The sequence below is a fragment of the Centrocercus urophasianus genome, unplaced genomic scaffold (genome assembly GCF_019232065.1).
Source record: "Centrocercus urophasianus isolate 14NV4802_14NV808 unplaced genomic scaffold, USGS_Curo_1.0 seq_359, whole genome shotgun sequence".
NCBI classification, from domain to species: Eukaryota; Metazoa; Chordata; class Aves; order Galliformes; family Phasianidae; genus Centrocercus; species Centrocercus urophasianus.
Genome location: NW_024884932.1, coordinates 55,979 through 69,019, shown reverse-complemented (window position 1 = coordinate 69,019; position 13,041 = coordinate 55,979). Strand labels below are relative to the sequence as shown.

General features: G+C 56.5%; 1 protein-coding gene and 1 long non-coding RNA gene across 9 annotated transcripts in view; one reads left to right on the top strand and one right to left on the bottom strand.

The window, feature by feature from the left end:
• Nucleotides 1-9,470, bottom strand: part of SCRIB (scribble planar cell polarity protein) — a 74,040-nt gene extending 64,570 nt beyond the window's left edge. For all 5 annotated transcript variants that reach the window (XM_042831281.1, XM_042831278.1, XM_042831279.1 and 2 more), the window contains exon 1: nucleotides 9,309-9,470. In XM_042831281.1, coding sequence (XP_042687215.1) covers nucleotides 9,309-9,470 — 162 coding nt within the window. The remainder of the gene's footprint in view (nucleotides 1-9,308) is intronic.
• A 726-nt stretch (nucleotides 9,471-10,196) lies between these two features.
• On the top strand, nucleotides 10,197-12,565 carry LOC122167059. Of its 4 annotated transcripts, none has more exons than XR_006170944.1 (3): nucleotides 10,197-10,276; nucleotides 10,523-11,600; nucleotides 11,865-12,565. It is a non-coding gene; the product is annotated as an uncharacterized LOC122167059 (long non-coding RNA). The 4 variants fall into 4 exon arrangements; XR_006170943.1 differs by having other exon boundaries at nucleotides 10,230-11,600; nucleotides 11,865-12,289; nucleotides 12,388-12,565; XR_006170942.1 differs by having other exon boundaries at nucleotides 10,230-11,600; nucleotides 11,865-12,303; nucleotides 12,388-12,565.
• The last annotated feature ends 476 nt before the right edge of the window (nucleotides 12,566-13,041 follow it).

Here is a 13,041-nt window from a genome sequence, read left to right as displayed (position 1 = left end):
CTCTGCTCCCAGGTAACAGCAACAGGCTAAGAGGTGATGGCCTCACGTTGCACCAGGAGACAGGTTGGACATGAGGAAGAATTTCCTCTCCAAAGAGGGGTGATGCAGCGGCATGGGCTGCCCAAGGAAGCGGGGGAATCACCATTCCTGGAGGTGTTCGAGACCGTGGAGATGTGGCACTTGGGGACACGGCCAGTGGGCATGGCACAGACGGGCCAACAGCTGGTCTTGGTGGTCTTAGCGCTGCTTTCCAACCTTAATGAGTGGGGCTCTGCTCCCACCACTCATACATCTCACACCAGGACGGTCCTCACAGACCCCTCCGAATCACAGAATTGTAGGGGTTGGAAGGGACCTCCAGAGATCACCGAGTCCAACCCCCCTGCCAAAGCAGGTTCCCTACAGCAGGTCGGTGCACGCTGCCAGGACACTCAGACCCACCTGAGTAAGCACAAGACCACGTGCAGCAGTCACACATCCATTCGCCATCCCAAACAAGGGATCTTGCCAAATAGCAAATCCAACTGCAGCAGCGTTCCATCCTACACTCCTTCACCACTGCAGCTTTGGCCTCTTCTGACCACAGGCGCACATGGCAGCACCTGAAAGGCAGCAGCTCTGCAGTCCCGAGGAGAAACTGCTCTGCAATAGCTGAGCACCGGGCTGCAGACCCACGGCCACAGTAACGCAGCTCTCCGTAATGCAGCCCAGCCGGATTTCCGACTATTTAACCCCACGGATCAGGCCCTGAGGAATGCACTTGAAATCTATAAAAGCGCTTCACCATCGGGAGCGCATTCCAGCTGAGACAAAGCGAGCTGTCTCCACGCCAAGCGCTCAGCCAGCTGCCTCTTCCTATAGGCATTTAACCGGGACAGAGGAATGCAGCCCCCCCGGGGGGGAGCGCAGCAACTGCTGGGCTGCAGACAGCAACAATGCCCCAGAATCTGATGCAGGAGCAAAGTGGGATCTCTGGTCCAAACGAAACAACAAAAACTAAGTCAGAGCTGCAGAGAGGAAATCCCCAAGTCAGAATCAGATCATCACAGTTAACGCTCTGCTCTTGCAAAGAGCTGGGTTTGGGGCTTTGTCGTGTTTTTGTTTTAACAGAACTGCAGTAATTCATCGCCTCAGAGTGCATCTCAAATGAAGAAGCAACAGCAGACAACCCCCTCGCTCTCCAGCCCCATCCTTTCTCGCCCATCCTACCCTTCCCCCCCCTCCCCAGCACAGCATCTCTCCTTGTGGTCCCCTCCAACCTCCACACCAGGGTCAAAAAGAGACCCGATTCACCACCTCCTCCTCCTCAGCCATTTTTTGACCATAGAAGAGCCAGCCAGCAATTACAAAGGCAATTTCCTTATCTGTAATGTCACAAATGTTAGCAATAGGGAGTAATGCCAGGAGTCAGACAATAACCTGTCCCAACTATTTCAAGTAGGAGTGCGTTTTCTTGCAGCTGAAATCATCTCGCCCCGCGCATTCATACAGCACGCATCTCCAGCACTGCAAGTGACTTTGAGAGGCACAACAGAAACAAAAGCCCCGAACCAAATGAAACCACAAATCAGCTCTAATCCTGGAGCTGGGAAGCAGACAAGGCAGGCATGGCCGGGAGTATGAGCTGATTCTGAGCAGGGCAACCACAGCATTGCAAATCACAATCCTAGGGGTCCAGAGGAGTGCATTTGGGGGCTGGAAAAGGTTCTAGGAAGAGTGAAACGTCCCTGTGTGGAAGGAGGGAGCAGGAGATCCTCAGACAAAAGGCACCAACAGCTTCTGTGGACAGGAAGGACGCAAATAGGAATAGGTGTCAAAGGGGCTCTCAGCTCAGACACCACGAAATGCCCAGAACTGGAAATGGGAGGAGGAGGAGGAGTTGGGAACCTTGGAGAACAGCACAGCTGAGAGCCGTGCACGCCATGAACCACGCACAGAGCATCTGAGGACCCACCGTGCTCCTTCACTGCTCTTCCTCATCTGTGTTTGTCGAGGAGACACGGAAGTAAAGCCACCAAACCCAAGGCCATCAAACCCTGCGTCTGGAGGCTGGAGGGAAGTGATGCTACTCCGATCTTCAAGAAGGGCAAAAGGAGGATCAGGAGACTCCAGGTTGGGCAGCTTCAACTCAGAGCCTGGGAAGGTGACCAAGAGCAAATCCTGGACATGAGAGAGGGTAAAAACCACCCAGAGCAGACAGCAGGGGTTCATCATGCCTAACCAGTGTGGTAACGTCCTGTAAGGAATGGATGAGGGGAGCAGCGGGTATGGTCACCTTCCTGCAATTTGGTACTGCCTCTGACACTCAGTCCCCCACATGCCTTCAAAGGGAAGCTGCTGAACATTGGGCTGGATGCAAAGATCACACATTCACAGAATGATGTTGGGGGAGATGGAGAGGAGGACTGAGAACCACCTGGACAGGCCCAGTGATGGTGGCCAGCAGTGCAAGGTCTGGGTGGAGGCCAGGAACGAACAACGTGCCTCCAAGGGTCAATGCTGGGGCTGCTCAGCCTGGAGAAACAGCAGCTTGGGGGATTCCATCAGTGCCCACAGATGCTGCAGGGAGGGCACAGAGGATGGAGGAGGCTCTGCTCAGCACTGCTCAGTACCAGGACAAGAGGCAACCTCACCAGCTGTGGCACGAGAGGCTCCTCTGCCCATCAGGAAGCACTCTGCTGTGCGGGTGGCTGAGCAGCAGCACGGGCTGCCCAGGGGCTGCAGGGTCTCCTCCCTGGAGATGTTCAGCAGCTGCTGGGCACCTGCTCTGGGTATCCCTGGGGTGGGCCTGATGGAGCCCGAGGTCCCTGCCAGCCTCAAATTGTTCTGCGATCCCAGGAAATCCAGGAATATTCAGGGGAACACGCACAGCAGGTCGGGTGAGACCTAAGGAGGTTAACCCCTAATCATCAATTAAACACCACCCCAATCATTCCCAGCAGATAATGAGAGAACAGCCGAAGGGAATAAGGAGGGATCTCAGAGATGTGAGCAGATAATTACCAAATGAGCTGTGGGGCCACGGTGATACCGTATTTATTCATTTAGAGGCAGTGCCCACGATCAGGAGCAACGGAAGGTAAGCCTTTGCCAGTGGTATCACCGAGGAACAGGAAAAACTCCAAGGTGCAAACTCATCCCACGCAGCCACAGACAGGAGACACCATCAACCACATCACAGAGCCGCATCTGGAGGTTTGCAGTGACGAGATCGCTGAACCCAGAGGAAAGACCGAGTGGGTGCTCCTGCTGATGACCTCACTTTGTAGTGCAGAACCAGCAAAGGGCAGCACGCGTGAGAGGCAGCATCATCTCAGCCACAGCACCAAAACCTCCTGCTTCACTGAGCCTCATCTCCCAGCCCGCCTTCCTGCCTCACTGCTGCACTCTCTTGAACCTCCTCCTCCTCCAAGACCCGAGTTTCTTCCTAGCAGCACGCAGGGCACACCAACATGAAGGCAAGGACACACCTTGGAGCTCACACAGAAGTGCGTGGTCAGCTCTTGTTGGTAGTCCACTAAAGTCTATGTAAAATCACCTCCTTGCTCCTCAACACCTGGAGTCGCACAAGCTCTTTTTTCCCCGCCAGTGAGCCGATTCTCAGCTATTGCCACTCCAGCACAACATCTCTGCTCCTCACCACCCAGGCTGGATGTGGCTCTGGGCAGCCTGGGCTGCTGGTTGGCGACCCTGCACACAGCAAGGGATTGGAACCAGGTGAGTGCTGTGCTCCTGTGCAACCCAGGCCATGGTGGGGTTCTGTCATTTATAAGACAGTTACAGCACAGAGGAGAACGAGGGTGACACAGCCTGCCCTGTTTATCATCTGGGTAGCAGCACACCCAGAAAGTCGGCTTTCAGAGCACCAAACCCACATCCCTGTGTACACATTAACTATACAGCCCCTGAGAGGCACGGAGCAGTGCCAGCCCTGTGCACAGGTAACAATCAAGCCAAACCAGTTTGCTGGCTGGTTCTGCTAACCGAGGCAGCGTGCAGACCTGACACAACCATGACACAGCGGTGCCTGCTGCAGCCCTCGCTGGGCACGGAGCACGCTGGGTCTCGCTGGGTAGGGCCAGCACCGAAGGGTGATTCACGGCTCCCAGCTTTCTCAGGGAAGGGCTATTAGCATGGTCAGATTAAAAGGAGCAGCTCCACTCCGCCATGCAAGTAAATAAAAGACGCCACCCTGCTTGCAAGCCGCAGATGCCAGAAAATTAAAAGCTTAATTAGGCTCGGAGGCTCCACCTCGTCTTGGGAAAGTGACAAACACGGCTCTGGGTTTTGTCCTGCTCCGGACTAAGGGCAGCGATGCTCTCACCCTGGGCCAACTGCAGCCCAGCAGGAGGAGCCCGGAGCCCTCTGCCAGCCGAGGCTGAGACCGTGCAAACAGCAACAAGACGGGGTCTGCAGGGCTGCCCTCCTCCGGGCTGCTCCAGCCAGGCGTGCACCTCTTCTGCTCTTCAGCGTGAGAAGGAAACAGCTCGCCACGCAGCAGGACACAAAACATCCACACAGCTGACCAGGGAGTTTTTGGTGAGGACGGAGCAAAGTGGGGAAACCGCATCCCCTCAATCAGACGCACCTTTCCACATCCACCACTGCTCAGAACCCTCGGGATCCCATCAGCCCTGGGCTCCGATCAGCCACGTTCGTCCTCTTTCCCATCCCCAACTCACAGCTCTTGCTGTCCAGGTGTCCCTGCAGCCCCCGGTCCCCACGTCCCGCTGCATGCTGCTGCCGACACCAGGCCTCCTCCCAGCCCTCCTCCCAGCCCACCACCCGGCTCATTATCTGCAGTCCCTGCTCAGCTCCACCTCCTCCTCCTCCTCCTCCTCCACCAGGTCCCAATCTCCGCTCCTCCCAGGTGTCTCCTGACCTCCCCGGTGCCTCCCCATGCCCCAAACCTGAGCGCTCCTCAGCAGAAGGCACCGGACCCACACAGCCCACGCTAAGCAGTTCTGAGATGCCAACCCCATCAGAAAGGAATGAATCACAGAATGTCACCCGTTGGCACAGACCCACAAGGATCCCCGAGTCCACATCCAGGCTCTGAGAGCAGATCCCCACCGACCACACTCTGCTCCATCCACCACCTCCGCGGTCCAAATGCCACACCACCTTCATGTCGGGTGCTCCCTATGGGTCCCTTCCAATTGGAATTCTATGATTCAGTCCTTTCTGGTGAGATCAGCACCTCCAAACTCCATGTTGCGGACTAGGCCAGCAAGGCAGATCTCTGGATCTCAAGCACCCAGCGAAGAGCAGGGGGAACTTCTCAAATAAGATCACCTTCCATTTAACCACCCGTATCACCTGGCAGCAAATCCCCGCCGCAAGGCAGCAGATGCTCCCAGCATTGATTTCATCCAGCACTTCAAGCAAGCAGAGTTCAGCCACCACAGTGAGAAACCCAGACTCGGCACAGACAACATTCCATGTGGGACAAATAAAAAGGAGCAGCAGCAGGCAGCAGGCAATTGAGCACTGCTGGGAGGAGAGAAACATGCATTCACCTCTCCAGCCAAGGAAGGAAGAGTCCAAGGAAGCACAGCCTTGTCATTCAGCAACGCCAGAGGCTGACACATCCTCTGATCGGATCCAGGGCTAAACAGCATCAGAAGGGGATGTGGGAAGTGCTGGTCCAGAAGAAAACCATGCCACCCCTCTATTCCTTCACTTCAAATCCACCACCGCTGCCTTCCCCCAAAATCCTGCTTTGCACCCTTGAAAACAAACCTGCTCTGGCTGGGCGTGCTAACAATGACTGCGTACTGTCATTCGTGTTTTTCTACGTGATCCCCATTTGTTACCCTCCTATCCCTCCCCTACACACACACTTCAGTAATTGACCGCCCTACGTAACGCTGCTGGAGGATCTGTTTGTGCCCACACAGCAGCCGTATCCCGCAGCAACGTCCTCCTGCACGAGATGTGTGTGTAGGAACACTGCCTGGCACCCAGGAGAGCAGCTCTCCCTGCTCACATCACGACCCCCTGTGCCAGCCCAAGGGTGGTTCTGTACCAGCACATCCCTGCTCTGCCGGAGCGCAGCAGCTCCATCTGCGCCACGCGACATCGGCGGCTCCACGGCAGGAGATCTGCTGGGGTGGCTGCAGTGGGAAACACCATTTCTGCTCCCTCCTCCCCACACGGCAGCCCCAGCAGCTCCTTGGGCAGCATGGGAGGTGCAAAGCCCGTTTCCCAGCTGCGCACCTCTGACCCTCACCTCTACTCGTACAGAAGAGCGCGACCACACAAAGCCCAGCACAGCACTTCTCTTCCAGGCCTCTGCCAGGATAGGCAGCAGAGCCTCACCTCAGCCACAGGCAGTGCCTTTACACACACTCGTTCATGAACAGGCCTATTTCCCTTCTAAGCCTACGTAAATTTTGAGCAAAACTTGATTTGCCTTGTGCAAAAGCTGCTGCACACCTCCCACCAAGCTCCTTTCTGCTCCCTGCACCTCTTCTGACTCTCCCACCACTTTTGGGACTGCAGGGCTACAAGCACCATTTATAGGACAACAGCCTCTTTTTTTTTTTTTTCCCCTCTTTTCCGTTGCTTTTCTGATAACTCCTCACCAGAGAAGTCTAAAAACTGAGGACGTTCCATTGCCACCAAGGCAGCCACGATGCTGGGACAGGTTACAGCACCAGTGCTGATGCTGCAGAGCAGACGTAAAACCCGGAGTTCAGCAACTGCATCCACCAGTACAGTCAGAGTGAGAGCAGAAAGGAGGCACGGAGGGGAGGACAGATGTAAAGTGGGCAGGATCGGACCCTCCTGACTGCAGAACAAGCCAAATGTCGGCATAAAATTCACATTTCTCATTCACATTTCTCATTCACATCCAAAAGATGCTCTTGAAAGCTGAGAAAAAAACAGCGTCTGCAGCTCAGGCAGAAGTCCAAACAGCTCTACGTGAACCAAGCTAAGGCTGTGACTGCTCACAGGGCGAGGAGCAGCGAGGATCAGCAGGTTCATTGAGACGTGTTGCAATGGGCCTCCTCTGCAAGAGGACGCTCATCATCAGCCCCAACCTGTCTGCAGCACCAGCCTCCGAAACATCTCTGTTTCATCCCTACAGACACGATGGGAGAGAGCCAGCAGAGGAAGAGCCACTGCTCCATCCCTGACCCGGACTGGCTCAGGGTGCCTCCAACAAGAGCGAGCAGGGAGGCACAGAGAAGAGCCTCCACTGCAGCAGAATCCATACAGACAGGGATGCGCTCATGGTTCAGCGGAGCAAAAATGAAACGCATCGCTGCGGACTGAATTAAAAGCAAGGCTTTGGGCTTTTTTTTTTTTTTTTTTTTTCCCCAGATCCTTTTTTCTTTCAGTCTTGCTGGCAATAAGAACACGCCAGTAGTTCAGAGAATGAATCGAACGGTTGGCTTGGAAAGGACCTTAAAGCTCACAGAACCATGAAAAAGTTGGGTTGAAAGGGACCTTAAAGATCACCCACTTCCAACCATGGCCTGGGTGCTCCCCACCACGTTGGGCTTCCCAGGGCTCCAGCCACAGCCCTGGGTGCTTCCAAGGATGGGGAAACAAGAGAAGCCCAACAAGACACTTTAGAACAACACCATCGTTACGTTTTCCCCTCGATAATTTCAATAAAAAGGCAACTTGGCTCACATTTACTCCTAGGAGCTCCTATCCAAACAGTCTGCAGTGACACACTCCCTTTCTCCAGCACACTTAACCACCTCTTGAAGAAAGGTACAATCACCAAGGGTGCGTGAAGAATTCCTTCCAGAATTCCTTCCACTCCTGTCCCGAGGTTCTCTCCCTCCTGAGAGCACAGGCTCACAGTCCAGCTCGACTCGCTGCGTCCCACACTGCTCAGCACCACTTCAGCACAAAGGAGCACGGCTGTGTTCAGAGCTCTCCCTGTGGAACGTCACAAAAACCATCATCACAAAGATCCACAACGATGCTCAGAGGACCAGAGCACCTCTGCATGGAGAAAGGCTGAGGGAGTGAGGCTCGTTTGGCCTGGAGAACAGGAAGCTCCAGGGAGACATCACTGCAGCCGCCCAGTACTTGAAGGGAGATTCTGAGCAGGAGCGGGACCGACCTTTTACATGGACTGACAGCAATAGGAACGGCTTTTAAGTTAATAGGGGAGATTGGAGTGAGATGTGAGAGGGAAATCCTTTCCCGAGAGGCGGTGAGGCCCCAGCACCACTGCCCAGAAACACGGGGGGCCATCCCTGGAGCTGCCCAAGGCCACGGATGGGGCGAGCTGCTGGGGGGCAGCCAGGCCACAGCAGGGGGGTCCCTTCCAGCCCAGGGATTCTGTGGCTCTGTGATTCTATGAAGGAAACTACGGGAACGGGAGACACCCGGGTTCCTGCCCACAGACACCTACAGACCTCCACCATCAGATCTGCATCGTTTGTGCCGACACAACAAACAATTTACCTCAGCGACACCTGTGCAGAGTGCTGCGGTGGATCGGAATTAGGGAAGGACCACAGAATCACGAAGGTCAGAAAAGACCTCCGAGATCAGCAGCCCAACCCCAACCCACCCCACCGAGATCACAGAATGGCCAGGGTTGGCAGGGACCTTAAGGGTCATTAATCTCCAACCCCCTGCCACACGCAGGGAATCACCGGTCCAACCCCAACCCACCCCACCGCGCCCGCTGACCGCGTCCCCACGCGCCACATCTCCACGGCTCTTAAACACCTCCAGGGACGGAGATTCCCCCACCTCCCCGTGCAGCTGTGCCGCCGCACCACCACCCCTACTAAGAAGAAACATAATATCCGACCTGAACTCCCAACGTGGGCCCATCACCTCCTGTCCTATCGCTGATCCCCGGGAGCGGCGGCTGCCCCCCCCGCCACTCGCTCCAGCCCCGCTCACGGCCCGCACGCAGGGAGCACCGAGGTCTCCCCGAGCCCCGCTCCGCCCCACGCCGGCCCCGCTCAGCCCCGCCGCCTTTCTCCGGACGCACTGCGGGCTCCCGGTGCGTTTTCTGCACTCCGAAGCCGAGCGGCGCACACGGCAATAAATAACAACAAACTTCCTCCCTGCCCGCTACGACCCGCGGACCGAAACGAACCCTTCCGTTCGCGCCGCCCCCGCCCGGCGCCGAAGCGCCGAAGCTCCCGATCTCGCAGCCGGCCCCGCTCGCGGCTCCGGGCGGCTTCGGGGCCGCAGCCCGCGGGGCGATCCAGGCCCGGAGCTCCGCCGGGAGCGCCGCGAAGGCCGCGCCGACGGGCGGGGGAAGGGAGCGGAGCGCCGGGCCGCGGTGCCGGGGCCGAGGCGGGGCCGGGCCGAGGCCTCACCTTGGGCAGCTCGCGGAGCTGGTTGGCGTCCAGCAGCAGCTCCTCCAGCGAGCGGCTGTAGCGGTAGATCTCCTCGGGCACGGCCTGCAGCGAGCAGTGCCGCCGGTCCAGCGCCTCCACGTGCCGGTTGCAGCGCCAGAGCGGCGGGACGCAGCGCAGCATCGCGGCCCGGATCGGTCCGGGGAGGGGAGAGGGGAGGGGGGAGAAACCGGGAGAGCCGCGCCGGGAAGGGCCGCCCGGGGTTGGGGGGGGAGGGCCCGGATGTGCCGTGCGGAGGGGGCGGCGCCGAGCGGGGAAGGGCCGGGCGGCACCGCGGCACCGCCGTGCGAGAGCACCGCCGCCGATGGGACGCTGCTCGGCCCGCCCCCCGCGGGCGGCGTCGGGAAACGGAGTGCGGAGCGGAGAGGAGCGGAGCGGTCGGTGCGGCACCGAAAGGCGGCGGGGCGACGGGAAGCCGCGCTGCGCCCCGGGAGCTGCTGGCGACGGTCTCGAGTGGTGCTGGGAACGTTCGGAATGGAGACGGGAACGATTCCTTGTTGGAAAGAGCGGTAACGTGCGCTGGCAGAGGATGCTCGGGGGAATCGCAGAATGGCCCGGGTTGGAAGGGACCCCAAGGATCACGAAGCCCCCACCAACAGCAGGGCCACCAACCTCCCCATTTCACAGCAGCCCAGGCTGCCCAGGGCCCCATCCATCCTGGCCTCGAACACCTCCAGGGATGGACGGGGCGTCACAGCCTCTCTGGGCAGCTGGGGAAATGGGTTGAAGTTGAGAGAGGGCAGATTAAGGTTGGATGTCAGGGGAAGTTCTTTGCTATGAGAGCAGTGAGGTGCTGGAACAGCTGCCCAGAGAGGCAGCAGGTTGGCCCTGCTGTGGTGGGGGTTGGAGCTTCGTGATCCTTGGGGTCCCTTCCAACCCGGGCCATTCTGTGATTCTGTCCTGAGGGAAGCTGTGCTGTCAACAACCAGGTGAGGGTCAGGTTGGACATCAGGAAAAAGTTCTTCCCCGGAGGGCATGGAGCAGCTCCTCAGGGCGGTGGGCACAGCCCCGAGCTGCTGGGGGTCGAGGAGCATTGGGTCACCTCCCTTAGACACTGGGTTTGGATGGTGCTGTGTGGGGCCAGGAGTTGGATTCAGTGATTCTCGGGGATCCCTTCCAGGTGGGAATATTTGATGATTCTAAGAACCACCCCCTCTGTTCTCTGTATGCATCAGCAGTTTCCAGGAGAATGGCTGATGGATTGAAGTTGAAAAGGGACCTTAAAGATCACGGGCTGCGTGTCCCCACCAGCTCAGCCCAGGGCCCTGTGTCCCATCCTTGGGCACCTCCAGGGATGGTCATCCACTCTTCTCTGAGCAGCAGTGCCACAGCTTCACCCCCTCCGTGTGAAGGACTTCCTCCTCCTTTTTTGCTGGCATCCTCTTTCAGAATGATGAGGACACCCACTGCTGTGTTAGCAGCACACAGCCCTGTCACTGCCACAGCAGGAAAACTGAGGACCCACATAAGAGGGTGTGTAGGAAACCACCGTCAAATTGGAGTTTTCATAGGGGAAGTTGAACCATTTACCTGGAATAAAGGTTATGTGGATGGAGTCTTCCCAAATACACTGAAAGAAACTTCAGCCTCGATCTCTTCCTGCTCCTGGGATCAGCGATCCTCAGGATTCTCCCACTTTGCACTTTCACAGACCACCAGCAGGAACCGGACAGAGAACAGCATTCCATACATTGAAGACCTGAAATCTGAGGTCCGGGGCCAAATAAAACATGGGTGGAATGCAGAGCTATAATAAGGTGCATCCGTGCGCGGTGTCACTCAGGGATTGGTTGCCGCTTTTGTCCAAGCATTGAAATCTCAGTCAGGAGACTCAGAAAAACGTGTTTCATTGCTGGGGTTGGACAGGGACAAACAGGAGGAACAGAAAGAGGAACAGGCTGGAACCCAAGGGATACACAGACCGAACTTGGCCGAGTCTCCTGGAGTTATTAAACACCAGACAGAGCTCACAGGAGCACCTTTATCCGTTGGGGTGACGCCTCAAGCCTTGGAAGCAATCCTGCACAGGCAGAGGTCTGAGCAGAGGTGCAGAATCTGACAAACTTCCTTTTCCCTGCTGTGCTGAAACAAGCCGATTCCGAACTTAAGAACCACTCCTCCAGGCTCAAAGATTGTCCCAGGCTCCTCTGATAGGTTTTTCTTTAAGCTGCATTCTCTTGAGGCAGTGTTGATGAGGCGCCAGGAAGGGCTCAGACCTCCTTCAGGTTGGACATCAGGAACTGTTTCTTCTCGGTGAGTGGCGATGCAGTGGCAGCTGCACTGGGCAGTGGGGGCTCTCCGTCCCTGGAGGTGCTCCAGAGCCGTGGAGATGTGGCACCTGGGGACACGGTTGGTGGGCATGGTGGGATGGGGTTGGACGTGGGGATCTTGGGGTTCTTCTCCAACCTCAGCGATTCTGTGATTCTATCACAGAGCTGAAGAGCTGGAGCCAACACCTGCAGGCCCAGCCCTGAGCTCTTGGCTCTGCTTTGCACCAGTGCTGTTTCTTTCCTGTAGGGGTCAGAAAAACTAATGATCAGGTCCAGGCTGAGAACTCCAGCACTCCGGTTAAAAGGGTTTCCTTCTCACCTCAAACGTTTTGGGGATGCTTTCAGCAGAACGCAGAGCCTCCTCCGCCAGCTGCCACCAGGCAGAGCTGGTCAGTGCTTGGTGCAGCTGCATCTCCACAGCTCGAGGCCATCAGCAAGTAAAGCACAATGCATCCCAGTTCCATCCCTGTTGGAGCAGCTGGGCTTCACTCTGGGTAAGGATGAGACCTGGCCCCCCACGCCTCCCAACCTGTGATTGCCACTCTGTACTGGCACACCTCAACTGGAGCCCAGGAACCGTAGGAACACAAGAATGTTTTGGACCCATCTCAACTTTCCATGTCTTCCAAGCAATGACCTCAGATCCTTACAAGAAGGCTGTTCCCAGCTTAGGTGAGCAAAGGAAGGTGAGTCCAGTGGAGTGGAGCCACGGGGCAAGACTTGCAAGTTGCTTCTGCAAAATGCCCCTTGTGCTCACATCTCCCAACCAGCTCGCCCTGATGGCCGACGCTGCCAAAGGATGCACTGAGGAAGCCCTAGAGACAACTCCTGTTTTGCAGCGGCGTTCTGCCAACAGGGAACACAGAAAAGTCCATTGAGGTCCGTATGGCTGAAAGACAATCAGAGCTTAATACAAATGTAATAAATCCAAGTTACTTCTCGTTGCTACAGGAGCCTCCTTGAACCTCAGTGAGAGAAAGGAGGAATCTTATTTGAAGACTATACTGTTTGTATCCACAGCACGTGTGACTGAAGCTGCCCCATTCATTGGCACTGCTCAGTTTTGTCCACATCCTTTATGCATTTGGAAGGGAAATTCAAGGGTAAGAAACTGGCCACAGAATTCACTTCACCCTCGGGTCTCTTGAGGGGAAAAAGAGTAACCGATGTCCTTCTGGATCTGACTGCTGAGCAAATATCTGCTGCACACGTTACAGTTCCAGAGCTTTCAGATCCCTCAGGAAAATCATACTTGCTGTGTTTCACTACATAGCAGACTCACAGTTTGAAACCTGAGTGAATGGCAACAATGCCGGAGTTCAAGTTCTGATAATCCACTTTTAAAAACATCTTCTATCATTGCCTTCAGCTCCTCCTTGGGGGGGGAAGCGCCGGATGCTCTCCACAAGATACTGGTAAGACTT